The following is a 21,368-nucleotide window of genomic DNA, read 5'->3' as shown; positions in this document are numbered from 1 at the left end:
AGAGTCTCCAGTCAAACGCTTTGGTCTTGAAAGGAACTTGCATCCTCCAAACAAGCTTTAAAGCATCATCGTGCAAATTATTCGGACCAAAAGGATACAGAAAACCAGCATAATAATTATAACAACATTTAACAAAAAATTCGTCATTGCTACCTAACTCCCACAAAAACCAACTCACGACCCGACTGGTTGCACCCGGCAGCAGCAACCGTCGCATGCAGCAGCGGCAAAACAGCAGCCTGAACAACGCTCCCAACGGCTGTTTTGGTGATGCCTAAGCTCCCCCATTGTCATATGCCATCTCTCAAATCTCCCATACTAGCTACCAAAACGTTCTTTAGCAGAGGCACCGCAAAGAGCGAGGGAAAGGCATTTTTTAAAGATGAATCAAAAAACCATTTAGAATGCCAAAACGAGGTACTAAATCCTTTTTCAACCTTGAATTTGCAATTGTTGACTATGGCATCCTTAGATGGGTCCTTCACTAAAGATAAAATATCCTTCCACCAATAAGACTGTGAAGAGCAACTCGTAACAAAATCTCCACCGTTGGTAATTTGCAAACAAATGTCACCGTACCTAGCGCATAAAAGATTGTACCAAATTGAGTCCGATCTTTGAAGGATCCTCCACCTCCATTTGTCGAGGAGAGCAAAATTAAAATTATCAATCTTTTTAACTCCTAAACCTCCCTTTTCAATCGGTAAGCAAATTTTGTTCCACCCCACTCAATGGATCTTTCTTCTCTCCTCCGAACCTCCCCACAAAAACCTACTTTGGAGCTTATTAATCTCTTTAACTATCTTCATTGGCATCCTAAAGAAATACATCGTGAAGATAGAAAGAGAGCATAAGATAGACTTTATGAGAGTAATCCTCCCTCCAAAGTTAAGAAAACGATTTTTTCAACTCAAAAGACGCTTCTTGAGTTTCTCCAAAAGCGGGTTCCAAGTCGAAATCCTCCTAGGATTCGATCCAACAAGGATGCCTAGAAAAGTGAAAACTTTTCCTTCCACCTTACAAGACAAAAGAGAAGAAGCCGCTTCTAGCAAATTGTTGGTGACATTGATTCCTATCAATTTACTTTTATGATAATTGATACCGAGACCTAAGACTAATTCAAACGCCTTCAAAATCATCTTTATGGCCCAAACTTGCTTCCAATTACCTTCCCTAATCAATAATGTATCAGCCGCGAATTGAAGAATGTCAACCTCGCATTTACCATTAATGAGAAATCCTTCATAATCCCCTATATCGATCGCTTTCTTAACTAACGCCGAGAACACTTCTCCATAAATAACTTGGACTTCTGCCTATTTTTGCTTGGAGCACATCCTCCCCGCATAATATTTGGCCTTTAGGACACGAGCAACTAGAGAGTTTGGCTCGGTGTGGGATCTCCATTACTGTTTAGCTAGGAGAGCTATGTTGAACTCTTGTTAGACATATAATAAAGTTTTTACTACCAATTAAAATTCAAACGAGCTTTTATTAGTCAATGCAGAAAAAATTAGTGGGCTTTCATGGAAACCCATTGGGTTCACAGGGCCCACGAAGAAAGGCCCAGATCATTCTAGAAGCAACCAACCCTCGACAACTCAAACCAAAACTCTATTCAATGCTTAATACTTAATCAATTACTATTAATCAACAATCACAATTCACAAATCATAAACTCTTTTCATTTCGTAACCAACACGAACTCACCAAACACGAAACACAGAGAAAAATGGATTTTGAACTGCGAAGAGCGAGAGAGAAGATAGAGAAAGAGCAGAAGGAAAGAAAGGAGAAAGCTAGATTGAAAGTTCAGAAGGAAAAGAAAGCCAAAGAGGATGCTCGAATTCAAAGGGAAGCCATTGAAGCTGCTCAACGATCCCGTCGTATTGATGCCGCTGAAGCTCAACTCAAGGTATAACCTAATCCCTAGTTTTCACTCTTTCGCTTTTTTTCGAATGCGATAGTCATTGGATCCTTCGAATTGATCTTGAATAGTTATGTTATCAATCGGTTGATTTCTCTGTGAATTGTGTTTGATATGACTTTTGATTGAAAATTGAAATATATTAGTGTGATTGGATTGGATAATCTGAGAGATGAATTTATGGAAATGGAAGCATTAGGTTTTTATAATGGTTTCGATAATGGAAGATGGATATATCTGTGTTCGAGTTTTGCGAGTCTAGGGTTTAGTATAGTTATTATTACTGGTGAGTTTTATGTAATAGTAGCAACGAAGTTCTATTCTATTGGTTATTCAATTTCTATGTTTTTGTTGGCTTTTTTAATTCATTTATTATGTCCCAAACTTGAGAGAAGCTTCTGAATATGTATGGTGGTTTGATCGTCAAACTTTAAGATAGTTTTAAGAAACCATATCATGCAAAGGTATAAGGTGTTAGGTATATGAATATGTTGTAGCCCTTCAAGCTATAACCCTGTGTGGCTAATCGAGGCATATCATGTGCCAAGAAGTAATTTTATTGAAAAATAGGGTAGTGAATGAAGCGTTGAACTCTTGACTGGTTGGTAGATGAGTATATGTGTTAAATGGGCATCACTCAAAATGATTATGCTGACAAATATAGGTCCTTGAATGGTTTCTTATCAGCTGCAATATTATAACCAGCTGGTCTATTGTTTTTCTTTCTTTCATTATTTTACCTTTATAATGATATTGAAGTTTGAAATGTATAATTGTATTTGTTAATCCTTACCCGCCGCTGATAAGATAAACTTTGCCAATCATGAATGTCAGTTTTATCATACTTTGCTGTTTATGGATGCTATCACTTACTCTTATGCCTAGGTTTTAAATGTGATACTAAATGTGTGATTCCTTCATTACTTTGCTCAATTCAGGCTGACCAACAGATGCAAGAAAACCTACTTGCTGGGAGGGGAATTGATTTTTATCGTTTACTAGAAGCTGTCCCTTATCAAGGTAGTGGAGATAAGATCAAATTGCCTCCTTCTTGCTTTACAGACTTGTCTGATCATGGAGCTCTTGATAAGGGACCGATGTACTTTCAACTATCGTTAACTCACAAGGATGGATCTTCAGGCATTCAAGGTACCGACGAAGACCAAACGGGAACCACCCATTCAGGAGTTTTAGAATTCACTGCTGATGAAGGTTCAGTGGGTCTTCCTCCTCATGTATGGAATAATTTGTTTTGTGAAGGTTCTATTATGGAATCTCCATTGGTGGAAGTCCGGTATGTTTGGCTTCCAAAAGGGACTTATGCGAAACTTCAACCTGAAAGAGTAGGATTTTCTGATTTGCCAAACCATAAGGCTATCCTCGAAACAAGTCTTCGGCAGCATGCTACTCTTTCTCAAGGTGACATTTTCATTGTAAACTATGGAGAACTTGAATACAAGTTAAAGGTGCTTGAGTTAAAACCTTCTTCAAGTGTATCTGTTTTAGAAACAGATATTGAAGTCGACATAGTTGATCCGATTGAATTCTCAGAACAGACTCATCAACATGTTTTAATTCCAGTTGTATTTCGGACGCCACAAACTGGAACAGTAGAAGAAGGAAAGTTTGTGTATTACAAGTTTTCAATAGACAATGACACTTGGGAGAAAATTTCTAGTGGGAGTTCTAGTATAGAGGTAAAATTAGAATCAGAGACAAATGAGGGAGACACTGATCTTTTCATTTCTAGACATCCTCTCATATTTCCTACACGACACCAGCATGAGTGGTCTTCCCATGATATTGGATCAAAGACTTTGATTCTCAGCTCTAAAGATAAAAACTTGGCTGCGGGGACTTACAGCATTGGTGTATACGGATTTAAAGGATCAACCGAGTACAAGCTATCAGTCACGATTCAAGATAATTTAAACCAAAAATTGGGTCAGCAAGCATCATCTTCTATGTCACCCATGGAATTGGATACTGAACAATGCAGGAATTGCAGGCATTTCATACCCTCAAGGACTATTGCACTACATGAAGCTTACTGTAGCAGGCACAATGTTACTTGCCAGCATGAAGGGTGTGGAGTTGTTCTTAGAATCGAGGAGTCCAAAAATCACATTCATTGTAATAGGTGTGGTCAAGCTTTCCAGCAGGCAGAATTGGAAAAACACGTGAAAGTTTTTCACGAGCCACTTAAATGCCCTTGCGGAATAGTACTTGAGAAAGAGCAAATGGTAAGTTGCCTATCTCACACCCTTCTTGTTTATTGTAGTTTTACTTTTTTATTGTTCTTTCTTTTTTCTGTTTTCTACTTTCATTGTTTGATTAATATTGTTCTTTTGGTCTGTTATGTTCCAAGTCTTTCACTGTTCTATTCATTAATCGAAATATATAGTAGTTTTTAAACTATGTTTCTTGCATTTACCTAAACCACCTCTTTTTTAAAGATACCTTCTATCTTAAACAGTAATAGTTACAAGATCAAATGACTTCTTTGTATTGACTTACTATTATGACGACTATGATGATATCTTTTTAATTGATGGTATCCGTGCTTGTAAGTTGAACTCTGACATTTGCCTAATAATACTTTCCTGCATTTACACACAGATGTCCTCTATTCTCCATCTTCATTCCAAATCATGGAGATATGAAATGCCAATTTATCTGCACTAAATAAACTTAATGTCAAAATTTTAGGTTTCTGAGACTTGTAGAGATTGCAGTTCATGCTGATAAATTTTTTATTGAGTTAAAGACTTGAGTAGATCAATATATACATAAAACTTTTGTTTTTCTTATGGTTTTACTAACAAATGTGATATAGCTATTATTGGATGTTTTAACCTTTCAATCAGTATGCATTTAATGTCCTTGTTAATTATCGGAAAAACTCAATCTGACAATCTGAAATCTGAATTCATAAGAAAAACTCAATCTGACAATCTGATACATACTAGTCGACTCTAGATTCGATACAAAATTGAGCTCAATTGATATGAATCCCTAGGGTATATCTATTTTGGACACGAAGCTCATATGGAATCCCAATCCATTATAGATTTACTATGATGAATTGCATGGATAAGCCTCTTCTCTTATGGGCTGGCCGTCCTTCTATTTCAATGAATGGGTTGACTGATGAATCACTACTTAGTGTATGTTTGAATATGCGTTGGAATTTCTAATCGCACATTTGAGGACTGTCCCACCGTGTAAAAGAGAAGCTACAAAGGGTAGCTTCTAGGTTAGACGCGCAGCAGTTGGTTTTCCACCGCAGAAACAAACATGCCATTAAACTTAGTGTTGGTAGACACTTTTTTTTTTGACATGTTTGTATATCTACCCACTTTTCTTATATTTTGATTTATTTGATTTATGATTTGAATTTTGAACCAATTTAGTATCCTTATGTAATATATCAACTGAATTTGCAATGTCATTCGTTTTCACTTTAAGTTGTCATATTTTTATTGGTAATTATATGATTCATAAAATAGTTTTCTGATTCACAATTTGAATTTGGATTTGATAAACATGATACACAATTAGAAATCTGACTATCCGACCAAGAAATTTCAACTTTTTATTTTAACTTTTGTAGGTGGAACATCAAGCATCAGTGTGTCCCTTGCGACTAATTTCATGCCGGTTTTGTGGTGATATGGTTCAAGCTGGAAGTTCTGCCATGGATGTGCGTGACAGATTAAGAGGATTGTCTGAGCATGAGAGTGTTTGTGGGTCAAGGACTGCACCGTGTGATTCTTGTGGACGTTCAGTAATGTTGAAGGAGATGGACATACACCAGATTGCTGTTCATCAAAAAGGTTAATTCTGATGCACTCTCTGTTGTGAAGGATCGCATCTGGGTAATCATGATATAGAACTTAATAGAAAGATGAAACATTTGTATGTATTGGTTGGCTACCATGGGTTTGCACCCAGTTGTGGATGTGTTACACTGTTGATCTTGTTATTCAATATGCACCAAATTATGATTCTTTGTAGAAAATGTTTATTTTACATTATAAAAAATGTGTTTGAGAACAAGTATTATGCATTACTCATTACAAAAACTAAAGAAAGTAAAATGGTTTCCAGAATCTTCTCTTATATTAAGCTTTGCTACTAGCTAACACTGGTCTAGACCAGTCATGCTATTCGGTTCCACACTTTCATTCTAATTAAAGATAAATTGTGTATTCAAATTTCAATTTACTATTATCCACATTTTGTATGTTTTATTCTTTCATATGTTCTTCTCTTATAATAAACATTACAACCAGTACAGAACAAAATTGTATTAAATTTCACATTGGAACTTCAATTTTGATCACCATGCTCCATAATGAGACTCAATGCTTCACTACTTGTCATACTTCCATCATCAATAGTAGAGTTTAGTTTCATTAGAGAAACCACAACATCTCTCATTCTCGGACGTCCTTTCGGATCTCTTGCTGTGCAAGCCTTGGCAAGCTGTGCCATCTGCCAGTGAAAAAACAGGTAAGGCTTGTATGGTGCTGAAATTAGAAACAAAAAAATGTATATGTTTCATAAATAAGTACCTTGTTTATGGAATCAATTGAATAGTTATCTCCTAGCCTTGGATCCACCAGCTTTCTTAGGCCTTCTATACATTCTCCCTCATCAATAACTTCATCAAACTGACATACATATCATCACCATAAATTAGCTTTATATAACTACAAATAAGGTTATGAATTGAGAAATAAAAACCAATTACCAAAGCTACAAGACTCTTGTATTCATCAATAGATTCATTGGTCTTTATCTCAAGACTTGTGAACTCGGTACTAGATTTATCCATCTTGATCGCAGCTGCTTTGGCAGAAATTAGTTCATAAAGTACAACTCCAAAAGCATATACATCTATCTTGCGAGAAATACGTCCATATGCATTTCTGCACAAAAGTGAATGACAAAATTAAACTCTGATATTTCAAAACTTCAAATTCTTTCATCAACCTCATAAAAAGAAAAACCAATTTTGTCTTGCTCCGGCGGCATGTAACCAAATGTGCCTGCCACATGAATAGTGTTATCTGTTGAACTTGCAACATCAGTAAGTTTGGTTAATCCAAAATCTGCAATAGGAATATTATACATATGATCTCCCACAAGGAAATTAGTTAGAACTAAAAAGCTTTCCGAAAAAGTACTATACCTTCCCAGTGAAGTTTTCATTTAGTAAAATATTAACTGATTTTATATCGCGATGGATATATACTGGTACTGAGTGATCATGAATATATTTGAGGCCTCTCTCCACATCCAGAGCAATTTGCATCCTCGTAGACCACGGAATCGGTTCTCTCTCTAAAAATTAGTTTGACTTGATCTTTTATGCTCAAGTTATATTAATGAAAGTATGAAACATCATTGAAAATAGATACTCTTGATGTTATCACCTGAATTATGTAGATGTTGGCTTAAGTTTCCATTGTTCATGTATTCATATACAAGAAATAGAAATCCCTCCACACAATATCCAATCAAGTGTACCTATATGGATATATATTACAAAGTTACATTATATAATTTGAGTTCAAACACACACGCGCGTGTGCACACACACAAATATACCAAATTCCAGTGATGAACACTTGTTAAGACTTTGAGTTCAGCAAGAAATTCTCTTGTCGCTTGCATCTTCATCTTTTTTATTGCAGTGTTCTGTGTAATTGAAGACAGGTTACTAACTATGAGAACATATAAGCTATAATAGACTCATGGATTGTTACCAACAAGTGCAAATATTAATTTTACTATTTAAACTTTTCTTTCAATTGCTCAATGCAAAATTAAGCTTACAATGCTATGATTACAAACCTTGCCTCTAAGTTCCGCATAATAGACAGTTCCAAATCAGCCTTGACCAATTTTATTATCCAAGCTGAAGTTATTTGTAGCCTTTGCTAGTTCTTCATGTGAAAACTCTGTTGACTTTGCCATCATAACTCCTGTAAGGCTAGTAGCATGCCCACTAGATCCCGAAGTTTCATATCCTGAGACATCACCAAAAATAGAAACAACTATCAGCAACTATCACCAAAAATATAAGTTTTTTCGAATACTCATATAGGTGTTCATATCGTAAGATATATTCAAATAGGTAGTTAATAACAACTTAGAAAGAATATGAATACAAAAAATGAAATACCATTACCATTTCGAGTAGAAAGAGCCATAGAATTTTCTCGTTGTATAGCTCTCTCTTTTTCCTTATTCTGGAAGTATCTGACATATATACAGATAACAAATAATAGAAGCCCAAATATTCCTGCTATAGATATGCCCACAGTTACACCCTTAGCAACACCTGTTTATATAGAATCAAATTTAAGCTAACAAGAAGCATTCACCTTCTTTACATTCTCATAGTTTTTTATGAAAATGCATCAAGCTTAAAAACAATCATCATAATAACAATTCCGAAGGCCAAACCTGTTCTGCAATAGAGAAAAATAGAAGTTAGAAAATTACATGAAGCAATATTTACTTCTATAAGGCACATGAAGAGTAAGACATTCAAAGTTACCAACCTAGGATACAAGGGAACATAATCTCCATTTTGATCTGCAAGTGACAAATGTGTCAGCGGAAGATCCAACCAGTTGTATCAAACGCAGTTGAGCAGAAGATCAAAAGGTAATCGAAGAAAAGTAGAAAATTCATACCTCTTCCTGGAATGAACACTATCCCACTCCCTTTGCTGAAATTAACACCAGAATTGTAACTTTGTACCAGCCCTTCATCAAGATTAGATTGCCTTGCAATCTTCTCAAGAGTATCCGAAGACCTTAACGGATAAGTAATAAACAAGACATAATCTTTTGAAACCTGGCTGTTCCCACAAGAACAGTCGACAGTGACATTAACATTGGCCTTAATAGGTATATTATTTGGATCATAGCTGTTGAACTTTCGCAAAACTTCAACCGAAGTCAAACTTGCATAATAATAATTTGCAATCAAATCGTAAGTATCTCTTTCATTTGCTGTGTATTCAAACACATGTCCCAAAAATTCACCTCCAATACAGTTACATGGGAATGGAATGTTGACTCTAAAAAGGGAAAAAAGATAACCATGATTGGATATTATGTCTTTATTGTATCTGATTATAATTTCAGAAGAATCGGACACTGACACAATCTTTGATTGCATAAAGTTTGTTATATTTTGGAATATAAAAACAGGTTTGACATAGTAGGAAGCTAAAGCTATATCACACCCCTTCACACACTTGCATTGCACTTTGAAAAAAACACACTCCACAAACAGAAACAACAGTAAGCAAAATTTTAGTTTCATATAGTCAATAAGAATGAGAGAAATTCAAAATGACTTGTGACTCAAGTTTCGATTTTTTGTGAATGTATATTGATATGCATGCCTTTTCGATGTTATGAATGCATGTTTGACTAGAGAATGTGGAGGGAACATAGTAATGGTTGGTTGGGATAAGAGTTGACTTGTCCTAAATTAATTCATTAATATACTGAAAATGTCAAAGAATATTCTGTCAAAAGAATATTCTTGTATCACACAAACTATATGCGTAGATAAGGCTAAGGTAACCGATACGGTTATAGATACAGGTACTGATACTGGTACGAGATACAACAATAAAAAAAAAACAGTATGTTAATAAAAAAATTAAAGTTTTTTATTAAATATATTGTAGAGAATTAAATTGCTCTGTTTACAACTAAACACTATTATAAAAGTTTAAGAATATAAAAAAAATAATGTTAAGATACAATAACAAAGAAATTAAAACAAATCAGTATACTAGATTTTTTTCTTAAAAAATAGTTGATTTATAAATATCAACAACTTAGCACATATCAGGTGAGTTACCTCATACTCCCACATAAATATACTAGTCTGATATATTTGAGAAAACCATAATTTAACTCAAAACCGAATAATAAGAAAAAAAGAAGTATTACGAGTATGGTTCATGTACTTTGCACGGGTGTGTATCCGGTGCCGGTATTTTGCCATTTTAGATGTATCCATGTTTCAAAACACAGACTATTCTGAAAGGGATACCTACAAATATTCTAACGACCAAATTCGATGACAGTTGAAAGTGAGAGGTTTTTAAGGCTAGAATAGTATGTACCTAACTGAAAGCCTATTAGAGTCCGATTAAGAACTTCAATGTGGGTGTTGAATATGTATTTGTATTGTTGGAGTTTGTTTGAAGTCTCACATTGTTTAGGCTTTTGGACTGTTGAATGTATAAATAGTTAGACGATGCCTTGTGATTTGCTGGAGTGTTGGTTGTTTGATAGAGAGGAAAATAATATTATTTAAGTTAATTTAGAATTTATATTAATGTTTTTATGCATTGTTATTTAGTGGGCTTTTATTAATATTTGGGCCTTAGTTTATTATCCATGAGAAGTATTATATATTGTAGTCTCATTGAGACATTAGGTACCAAAAAGAAAAGAAATGAATCTTTATTTTTCTTAGTTAATTTTTTTTGTCTTCTTAGTGTAGAATTTACAGCTTTTTATTAGCTTTGTTAGGGTTCTTGTTCTAGCATCCTATCAATGTTCGTTGCTACTTCATTGGAGATTTTTTCCTTTTTATTTCATCTCTTTAGCTGAAATAAACCTAACAAATTTCTACTTGTATGTTTTTGGTGAAATTTTTAGTCTTGTTGAGTACAACAATTGACAATTGGATGAAGCATTGTTATTATCTTTTGATAAGGTGACTGATTATATTTTTTGGGTCAATTTCATTTGATACTTTGCTTAATTGTGATGTTTGGTTATCTAATAGTTGATTACAATTATTATGATAAAGATGACTCTCTTAATTAGTCTCTTATTGTTCAACTCATAGGAGAAAATCAATTTTATTGGCGTTATCTAATGAAAAAAATTTAAAAGAAAAAAAGATGTGAAGTTCTGTTGATGAAACCGATCTATTAAACTCACATATAAAAAGGATGAAGCAAAATATGCAAAAGAGTTGGAAACATGAGATGTTAGTAATTTTAAGATCCTTACTTGGATCAATAATGTCTGTCGTTTCTCCAACTAGAAAAATATGATGTTGCTAAGGAGGTTTGAGACCATTTATATACTCAATCTAATTTTGAAAAAAAGTATAAGTTGAGGAGTGATATTAGAGCTCTGACACAAAATAAGTTGTGGAATCAATTGGCTCTTATAGAATTGACTAAATTGAAAGCTGTCAAAGTGTACACTAATTAAAGAGAAGAGCAACCTTTGGTTTAATTTCTAATGGATCTTAGGGATGATTTTTAGGGCCTGTGGAGGTATTGTGCATTGTAATCCTCTTCTCATTGTTAATTCAATTTTTGATAAATTGTTGGAAAAAAAAATTAACCTCAAGTCCCACTCCAATTTGATTTTGAATAACGGAACTCTCTCTATTCTTCCATTTGTTTTTATTGCTTTGGTTCACACCGGAAAACCTTAAGGTTGGGTTGAGTTTGATAATCAAACACTAGTTCTTATCGATCCTAAGGGTATTCACATGGTCATTCATAGTTCACAAATTGTATCTCATCAACTTTGGACTTGTGTCCTAAAACATTAACAACTTAATTCACATAGCATCTTATTAAAATATTGGACTAATGTCCTAAAACATTGACAACTTGATTCACATAAATATTTTATCAATACATTGAACTTGTATTCTGAAGCCTAAAATCGACTCCGAGCTGTGAGTCGCCTCCTACTGAAGTTGTTTTTCTTCATTTTTTCTGTCCACTTGGAGTCGACTCCCAGACAGCATGGGTCGCCTCCTCATTTCCTATGAGTTGAATCCCTACGCAAATGGGTCAACTCCCACTAAAGCATATTTTCATCAAATTGTTTCTATCTTCTTGGAGTCGATTCCCAACACCAATGGGTTGACTCCCTTGACTTAAATTTGTCCAAAAATATAATTTCGGAAAGTCTGCTTTCTAACACATATATCATTCCAAATTTCAATACACTATTATCCACATTTTGTATTTTTTTCTTTCCGTTGTTCTTATGATAATCTTTACAAGTAGTACATAACATAATAGTATTAAATTTCACAGGTGAAATTTCAGTTTTGTTCATCAAGCTCCTTAATAGGACTCAATGCTTCACTACTTCTCATACTTCCATCATCAATACTAGAATTTAGTTTCATCAGTGAAACCACAACCGCTCTCATTCTCGGACGTCCTTTCGGATCTCGATTTGTGCAATCCTTTGCAAGTTGTGCCATCTGCCAGTGGAAAAACAGGTAAAGCTTGTAAGATGCTGAAATTAGAAACAAAAAACTGTTTATGATTCATAAATAAGTACCTTGTTAATGGAATCAATTGAGTAGTTATCTCCTAGCCTTGGATCCACCATTTTTCTTAGACCTTCTATAGAATCTCCCTCTTCATCAAACTGACATACATATCATCATAACTTAGATTTATACAACTATAAATGAGGTTACAAATTGTGAAAATAAAAATCAATTACCAAGGCTACAAGGCTCTTGTATTCATCAGTAGATTCATCTGTCTTAATTTCAAAACTTTTGAACTCGGCACTAGGTTTATCGATCTTGATCACAGCTTCTTTGGCAGATATTAGTTGATAAAGAACAACTCCAAAAGCATATACATCTATCTTGCGAGAAATGTGTCCGTATGCATTTCTGCACAAAAGTGAATGGTAGAATTAAACTAAGGAAGTGGACTAGAGCCTAAGATATCTATCAACCACATAAAAAGAGAAGTATATCCCGTCATACTCAGGCGGCATGTAACCAAATGTGCCTGCCACATGATCAGTGTTACGTGTTGAACTTGCAACATCAGTAAGCTTGGTTAATCCAAAATCTGCAATCTGTAATAACAGGAATAATGTATGATCGACCACAATATTGAGAACTAAGAAGCTTTCGCAATATTACCGAGGCAAAGTACTACACCTTTGCAGTGAAGTTTTCGTTTAATAAAATGTTATCTGATTTAATGTCTCGATGGATATATACAGGCACTGAATGATCATGAATATACTCGAGGCCCCTTGCTACATCCAGAGCAATTCGCAACCTGGTAGACCACGACATCGGTTCTCTCTCTGCAAACAGCATTCAAACTAATGAAACATCGATGAAAATAGATAGTTTTCATCATGTACTTATATATTCACCTGAGTTATGTAGAGGTTGGCTTAAGTTTCCATTGTCCATGTATTCATACACAAGGAATAGAGATTCCTCAACACAATATCCAATCAAATGTACCTATATGTTCAAACAGACACAGATATTACTCAAGTAAGTTCATAAAATAACAAAACATGTTTAATGTTTGAAAATTTACCAGGTTGCAGTGATGAACACTTGTTAAGACTTTGAGTTCAGCAAGAAATTCTCTTGTTGCTTGCATCTTCATCTTTTTTATTGCAGTTTTCTGTGTAATTCAATACAGCTTACTAAATAAGAGACTAAAATAGGAACATGGATTGTTACTAACAAGAAAAAAAAAAATCATTTTTAAGAAATACCAAAACCAATGGCATATGCTTGTCAGAAAAAGTTCAAAACAAGTTTAATAAAACTAACAATGGTATGATTACAAACCTTGCCTCTTAGCTCTCCATAGTAGACCTCTCCAAAACCACCATGACCAATTTTTTTAGCCAAACTGAAATTATCTGTAGCATTGGCTAGTTCTATGAACGAAAACTCTGGTGATTTTTTCACCACAATAAATTTGGATCCAGTATCACCATTGGCATCTTTAGTTGAAAACATAGACTTCTTTCCATTCTTCTTTCGAAAGTATCTAACATATATACAAATTGCTAATAACAGTAGCATACATATTCCTCCAAAAGATATTCCAGCGATAACTAAACCTCTAGCTAAGTGAGATTCTTTTCTGCAAGAGAGAAAAGGAAATAGAAATTATGATGAAACCAAATTATGAAGGGTAACACAATAAAACTTACCTAGGGGGAAGAGGAACATAAACTCCATTTACATCTGCAAATTTAAACCGAGAAAATTAAAAGAATGAGTAGTTATATCAGTTTAATAAACACCAATTATACTATAATCAAACTTTATAACATATCTAACCTTTCCCCGGAATAAAAACAAGACCGAACCCTTGGCTGAAATCAACACCAGGGTTATACCTCTGCAACAAATCAGCCTCAAGATTTGTATCCTTTGCAATAGACTCCAAAGTGTCTTCAGAATTAAGTGGATATGTGATGAACAATCCATAATCCTTAGAAACCTCTCTGTTCCCGCAGGAACAGTTAACAGTGACATTAACCTTCGCAAAATCAGGGATATTGTTTCTTGTATAAACATTGTCTCGCTCCAATCGCTCCACAGTGGTCAAATTGCTAAAATTCAACTCAGCAATTGAATCATAGTTATCTCCTAGTTGAACTTCGTAGAGAAATGTGTGACCAAGAAACTCATCATTGATGCAATCACAAGGAAAGGGAACATTCACTCTTGAATGTGATAGGATAACATCTGGGTTTGACATTGTGTCTGAGTTGTAGATTAAAATATCTTCACGTTTAGAAACAACCTTGGATTGCATGGTATTTGAAATATATGCGAGATCTACACCAACAGGTATAGTATAGGAAGCTAAAGCTAAGTCACAAGTTTTGCTACATTTTGATTCTGCAATGAAGGATTTAGAGGCCAGCAACAAAAATAAAAATGATAATCCGAATTTTATTGGTTTCATTTCGTTTGAATATGTAAATGGGTCTTAGGATTATATGATATGAAAAGAAATCACAACTTCTTCACTTGAACACTATTTTTTTCTTTTAATCAATGATTCTATGAAAATGTTACTTATCTATCCTTTCACAAGGATACATCAAGTTTATATACTACCAAAACACCTAGCAAACTAATAAGACCCAACTAATTAACTTAATAAGAAATTTTGTTTTGCGATTTTAAAAAATTGTCACTGAAGAAATTATCGGGTTATTTGAGACGTTTCAGGGCACTGTTCAAAATTGTACAAGGTAGACGATCAATCACGACATCTCGACCATGGAACATGCTTAGACCTTTTAAATACCATCAAACCGTGGTTCTCCCTACCAGTCTAACGTCAATCACCACTAGACCAACTAACGATGAGTTTATAAAGCCTAAATTAACCTAGCATATTTCCACCCCTAATCACAAATATTAAATTCTCACCCAACTGAATTCTTAGTGTATTAAACATAATTTAATTATTAGTGAAATTTATCTTCAACTCAATTTTGTATTAATGTATCTTAAACATTAATCATTTTATTTTTAATTCACTTTAAAATTAATTTTTTTCATAGAATCTATTTATTTAAAATTAATTTCGACACCGTAATACCAGATGCACATTAAATATTGAAAATTTCTTTGGCCACCTCCCTATGGGGGTCACCCCCAGCGAAAATACCAAAATACACCTGCTTCGGAAATGAACTTCCGAAGCGCTTTTTTCTTGAAAAAATTGACTTATTTCGGAAGTTCATTTCCGAAGCAGGGGTTTCGGAAGTTCACTTCCGAAATACTGCGATTTCTGCAGATTTATCAAAACACTCCCCCTCCCCCAATCATTTACCCTAAATCAAAACAAAAAGTGGCAAAAGCGAAAATTTGTGCAAACAAAATTCCAAAGCTGCATCAAGGCTCCAATCACACTGCTAAACAACATTCAAAAGCCCTCAATCCTAACACTTTGTAAGTTTTGAAATTTTTAGATCTATTATTCAAATGCATGTTATTTAGGATTTTAATTGCATAAATGATATATGGTTAGGTTGTTAGTAGTATTTAGGTTGTTTAGAAGCATTTTGATTTGATTTGAAGTTTGGTTTAGGGGTCTGCCATGGAAGTTGCAGAAAAGTCCATCGCAGGGGTGTTTCGGAAGTTCATTTCCGAAAACACCTCCCTCCCAGTTTTCGGAAATGAACTTCCGAATTGTATCAGAAGTACAATTTTTTTTGTTTTTTATTTTGTCTCGCATATTAATCGATTTCAACTGTTTACAGGAACATGTCAGGCAACCAACAAGCACGCAGGACTGCGTCTTCTAAAGAGAGCGCTAAGGGAAGAAAGGGTTCTTCAAAGAAGGAGGTGAAAGAGGTGAAGGAGGTGAAGGTGGTGATCAACATGCTGCATGAAACAATAAATCTAGTCCTTCTCATTTTTTTATCATACCCATCAATCTCACCTTACTCTAAATTCCTTCTCTTTTGGGGTCTTCCAGGCATTTTCCTATATTTTGGGGGCTGAACATCAAGATACTATGTTTTTACCCAAATATTAGAGCCATTAATAGGAAAAATAACATGTTTGTAGACTTCAACGTATCTTGACTTCCTATAATAATCAGGTATGTAGTCATCAAGCTTATGGTTCGTAATCTTCATGGCTGAAAGTGAATGCACACAAGGAAGGACTTTCACCTCCCATCTTCTGCAGGAACAAACTTTATCCTTCAAGTTGACTGTAAACTTTTCTGCAAAATTTTCAAGATGTCTCACCTCAAAGATATGCTCATCAGACATCCTAACAATACATACAATAATCAGAAATGTGCTAAAAGAAGCTCTAGTGCACATTTATCATCAACCAACAAATTCGTACCATCCATAGGATCACTATAGTATATCTTGTCTATGGCCTATTGGCCTGGTAAACTAATTCATTAATAGCATCAAACAACTCAAAGAAGCTCCCCTTATCAGTATCTACTCTCAAATTGGCAACGTCACCCCCTTCATACACACTGAGTTCCTCATCAATGAACGCGCCACTATGATGGATTGTAATGTTTAGAAATTCATCCATTTCAAACTAAATCCTAAATAGAATCGAAGAAGATGAAATGTATTTCATACAAACGAATTTTATTAAACCCTAACTATCAAAATACAATAACTTCATGAACGCGGACATATCACTTACCTGAACAACAATGTTGTCTTTGTTTCAACTTGACTTCGTCTTCTTTCCAAGAAAAATTCCAGCTTGGCTTCGTCTTCGTTCTACAATGGTGTTTACCCAGAAAAATGGTAAACAAGCGCTAGTTTCCTTTTTAAAGGTTACTTTGCGGAGTCAACTAGAATACTCCAGGACTGATTGCTTTATTTTGTTATGTTATGTGTATCTGATTTGTATTAAATGTAAAATAGTGACTTTAACGTAAAAGTAAACACTGAAATTAAAGGCTTTAAAGTAAATCAAAGCAATAAAAAAGAAGGCAGTAAATGTGCACTGAAAGATAAAATGTAATGTAAAATGATTGCATTTAATTAAACTGGTACGCATACGTACATTCCAAGGTTGCACTCGTTACTCATTGCGCAGAGATTTGAGTTTTACTTGTGTTTATGTAGAAAATGCGGACCCCTAACTATTCCTATAAAACTTGCTTAAATAGAAAAATAAAATAACTACTACTAATGGTCGACTGGCTATTAGTCAACACGTGTCTTCGACATGCAAGATCTTCAATTGTGAGACTTCCACGTGTCCTGTGAGAACTGCCAGAAAAACTGCCTGGAACTGCCTCTTAACTTCTACTGCCTCTCGACCTCCACTTCAGTCTCTGCAGCCAAAAATCCGTAAGTCTTCGCATCCTTTTGGTTTGGTCGAACGCTGGAGCCTCTGATCATCTTTCTAGTCGAACAACTTCGACTACTAAGCGTTATTTGGTCGAACCACTTCGACCCAAATGGCAATGTAATTATTCAATTGAGGCCCAATTACCAATTTAGGGCCTTCTCACCAAATTGAGGCCCAATTGCCAATTTTGGGCCTTAGTTGCCCATTTATTTAGTAAGTCGAAATCCTAGGGTAACAAATGGCTGTTGCGTTGTTCTAGGGTTTCTTTCTATCCCCTTTTCCTATTTCTGTGTTACTAATTTTCAATCACTAATATGTTTTGAAGTTATATCCCAGGTTAACAACACTCAATATTCCATGTCATAATTTAATTAAACAAAAATAACACGTTCCTGTCAACTGGGTAAAACCATTGACTTTGACTACCGGTTTGGACAGAAAGGACCAACGTGTACCTTTTTGAACAATTAGAGTATCGGTTTGGAACTTTTTATAATTGAGGGACCAAAATGGACCCCGAGGTATACTTAAGGGACCAAAAATGATATTTAGCCAAATAATAACTATTTCTATATTGAAAAGTAAGAATTACAATTATTTTGAACAGTGTTTTAAAACCCGGACTAGTCATTGACCCAGTCAATCTATTTGGTCTCTGGGTTAATGGTCGGACCAGTGGATCACCGGCCGGATTGCATGAATTCTAATAATGTAAAAATATAGTTTTATTTTTCTTTTATAACTTATTTTTTAAAAACTTTTGTTAGTTTAAAGTATTATTATATCGTATAATTATTTTTTAAATATTTTAAATTTATTATATTATTAATGATTAATAATAAATAAGTTTAAAGATTTATAGTAGAGTTGGTAAAACTACCGTCCTAATAATTTTGAAAGGTAATTGATCCTTAAAATTTAACAATTTTCATTTTTATAATTTTAATATTATTTAGTTATTATAAATAATTTATATAATTATAAATATTAATAAAAACGGATTTTAAAAATAGAGGCACCAAAATTTAAGAAAATGAAAATAGGGATAAAACTATAATTAAGTTAAAAAAAAGTAATAAATATAAAAAAAAATCAATCATCTGGATCAAGAAACTCACTGATCCAGTGGTCTGACTGATGAACCTGCCGGGTCACACTTATTTTTATCGGGTCAAATGCAACAATGGTCCGAAGACCTTACCAAACCACTCTAGCCTCCGGTTCACGGTTTAACATTTCGTTGAGCCATGCCAATCTTACCGATGACTTCACCCTATTTTGTGGCCTAAAGCATTAATATGCGCACTATCACCTCCTTCTGAAGCACCTCGGACAACCCTCTCATCTATACGGAGGCCGATCAACATATGTGTGTCCTCAAAGGTTGTTGTACATATGTATTTTATAATAGGATATGCATTGACGGAGTCGACGTATAACTACTATAATGGAAAAATTCGACGAGCAAATAGAGATGCTTTGGAGTGGATTGAAAATATTCCCCAAGAGAAATGGACAAGGGCGTTTGACAAAGGACAGCGCTGGGGACACATGACGACAAACTTTGCCGAAGAAATGAACTATGTGCTAAAGACAACCCGAAACCTTCCAATAACTTTTTTGGTACAGTCTACATATTTTCGAATGGGAGCGTTATTTGGTAAGCGCGACCATGACTGGAAAAAGAGCTTGGCATCATGTTAATTTTTTACAAACAATTGTATCAAGGGGATAGCTAAAGAAGTCAATAAAGCAAGCAATAATAATGTAATGCAGTTCGACCGGGAGAAATTTTATTTTATGGTGGCCGAAAGAATAAACCAAAATGACGGTCGACCAACTAGTACTTTCAGCGTTGATATGAGGAAACGAACTTGTGATTCTGGAAAATTTCAAGCGTTTCATCTGCCCTGTTCCCATGTTATTACAATATGTGAAAGTATACGCCAAGACTACACCATTCACATTCCAGATGTGTTCAAGATTCACATCTGGAAAGTTTCCTTGTAATCCCGCATCAGGAAAACTGACCGCAATATAGAGGAGTTACTCTTTGTCATGACGAGACTATACGTAGAAAGAAAAGAGGTCGCCCAAATAGTATCCGAATTAGAACCAAACTGGACGACGTGGAAAAGAAAAAGAGAATGTGAGGGATCTGTCGTGAAGTAGGCCATATTCGGAGTAAATGTCCAAATGTAGCTGACCCGTCTAATTGGCCATAATATTTACTTCAACTGACTATATTAATGTAATATAATGTCTTTTTAATCCAGCTTTCTTTCGAATTATTAATAACAACACAAAAAACAACATAAAACATAACCAAAACTAAAACAACATTCGAGACAAGCGAAATAAAGATAGCCACAAATAAAACAACATCACAGAAAACAAATAAAACATAACTAAGAGATTACAACCATCAACACAATATCATTAGGTCCTAGCATCATCATAAGGACACAAGCGTCATTTTTCACGGGTCTCCATGAAAACGTTACTTCATTTGGGCTTAACACCGTAACTTGCCCGTCAATTCTCCTTATCTTTTCACTGTCAAGAATGTTTCCGTCTAGCCAACAGATCAAGTGCCTCTGAAGATGCTCAAATGTATGCGTGTTTCAGAGTTTGATCATCAACGGAGGATTTCTTGTCGAAAAAAACAATGTTACACCTCTTCATAACTAGGAAAGTTGAAAAGGTGTCTTGAGCCATCTTCAAGAGTTAAAATGAGACTATAATTGTAACTGATGTGAGTACAAATGAGCAAAACATTCTTATTTATAGGAAATAAAAAATTAATAATATGCGTTCGACCATCCATTGGCCGAGCCTTCTTATTCTTCTTCATGCGCTCGTCTAACCTATGCTTTTTTAGTTTACTGGTTTTACCGAGTCGGCCATTGAAGCACCGACCTTATTATATTAAATTAAATTAATTAATAAAATATCTTTTTTATTAGTTTATTATAAAACTTGTTAATTATTTATTTAATTAAAATAATATTTTAATATTATATTAAATTCACTTAATATTTAAATAAATAATTAATATTATTTATAATAAAAATATTATTTATTTTTTTAAAGTAAAAAAAAAACAAAGAAAAAAAAAACCTAATACAGGGCCGGTCAAACTCCAGCTGGCAAGAAAAAAGTTCACCTAGTCGTCACTCGTCGGTCTTGGACGAACCAAAACATGAAAAAGGGACATTTTAGAAAAAAAAAATGGGGACAACTTCTCTACCCATCACAAAAAATTGGGTAATGTACCTTCAACCAATCACAAGGTTCCATCTAATTTTAACACATTTAATTAATTATAAAATAGTAAAGATTTTGTTGTTTCCAAGAAATTTTACATTGAAGGTAACTCTACCCAACTTTTTGAGTTGGGTAGATAAGAATTCACCAAAAAAAATTGAACTGGTGGCATTGTGGTTTTACTTTTCATATAAGCTTAATGTAGCAGGCACAACGTTACTTGCCAGCATGAAGGGTGTGGAGTTGTTCTTAGAATCGAGGAGTCCCAAAATCACATTCATTGTAACATGTGTTTTTCACGAGCCACTTAAATGCCGTTGTTGAATAGTACTCGAGAAAGAGCAAATGGTAAGTTGCCTATCTCACACCCTTCTTGTCTATTGTAGTTTTACTTTTTTTATGGCTCTCTTTTTTTCTGCTTTCCACCTTCATTGTTTGTTCCAAGTGTTTCAAATTTTCATGCCGGTTTTATGGTGATATGGTTCAAGCTGTGACAGATTAA

General features: G+C 34.4%; 2 protein-coding genes and 1 pseudogene across 2 annotated transcripts; 1 reads left to right on the top strand and 2 right to left on the bottom strand.

The window, feature by feature from the left end:
• The first annotated feature begins 1,648 nt into the window (after positions 1-1,648).
• LOC131621114 (uncharacterized) lies at positions 1,649-6,039 on the top strand. Its single transcript, XM_058892332.1, has 3 exons — positions 1,649-1,915; positions 2,866-4,170; positions 5,541-6,039. The coding sequence occupies exons 1-3, from the start codon at positions 1,733-1,735 to the stop codon at positions 5,766-5,768; spliced, it is 1,716 nt and encodes a 571-aa protein (XP_058748315.1). The 5' UTR covers positions 1,649-1,732; the 3' UTR covers positions 5,769-6,039.
• Positions 6,040-6,259: 220 nt separating this feature from the next.
• On the bottom strand, positions 6,260-9,303 carry LOC131621116 (lysM domain receptor-like kinase 3; annotated as a pseudogene).
• Positions 9,304-11,712: 2,409 nt separating this feature from the next.
• Positions 11,713-14,734, bottom strand: LOC131621112 (lysM domain receptor-like kinase 3). The gene is made up of 10 exons (XM_058892331.1): positions 14,078-14,734; positions 13,948-13,981; positions 13,577-13,877; positions 13,317-13,406; positions 13,144-13,237; positions 12,920-13,071; positions 12,740-12,834; positions 12,466-12,643; positions 12,298-12,387; positions 11,713-12,217 (listed from the first exon to the last, which is right to left on the bottom strand). The coding sequence occupies exons 1-10, from the start codon at positions 14,709-14,711 to the stop codon at positions 12,053-12,055; spliced, it is 1,833 nt and encodes a 610-aa protein (XP_058748314.1). The 5' UTR covers positions 14,712-14,734; the 3' UTR covers positions 11,713-12,052.
• Between the last annotated feature and the right edge of the window lie 6,634 nt (positions 14,735-21,368).

The sequence above is a fragment of the Vicia villosa genome, linkage group LG7, assembly GCF_029867415.1.
Source record: "Vicia villosa cultivar HV-30 ecotype Madison, WI linkage group LG7, Vvil1.0, whole genome shotgun sequence".
In the NCBI taxonomy this organism is placed as follows: Eukaryota; Viridiplantae; Streptophyta; class Magnoliopsida; order Fabales; family Fabaceae; genus Vicia; species Vicia villosa.
The sequence above is the reverse complement of the archived record's forward strand: the minus strand, read 5'-3'. Positions and strand labels throughout refer to the sequence as shown.

Bases quoted from the DNA above. Each gene is read 5' to 3' on its own strand.
- LOC131621114 (XM_058892332.1), top strand. From the start codon at position 1,733: ATGGATTTTGAACTGCGAAGAGCGAGAGAGAAGATAGAGAAAGAGCAG. The intron at 1,916-2,865 runs GTATAACCTAAT...TGCTCAATTCAG, and splicing joins CCGCTGAAGCTCAACTCAAG to GCTGACCAACAGATGCAAGA. The intron at 4,171-5,540 runs GTAAGTTGCCTA...TAACTTTTGTAG, and splicing joins TACTTGAGAAAGAGCAAATG to GTGGAACATCAAGCATCAGT.
- LOC131621112 (XM_058892331.1), bottom strand. From the start codon at position 14,711: ATGAAACCAATAAAATTCGGATTATCATTTTTATTTTTGTTGCTGGCC. The intron at 13,982-14,077 runs GTTAGATATGTT...TTAAATTTGCAG, and splicing joins TGTTTTTATTCCGGGGAAAG to ATGTAAATGGAGTTTATGTT. The intron at 12,388-12,465 runs GTAATTGATTTT...TATGTATGTCAG, and splicing joins ACAAGAGCCTTGTAGCCTTG to TTTGATGAAGAGGGAGATTC.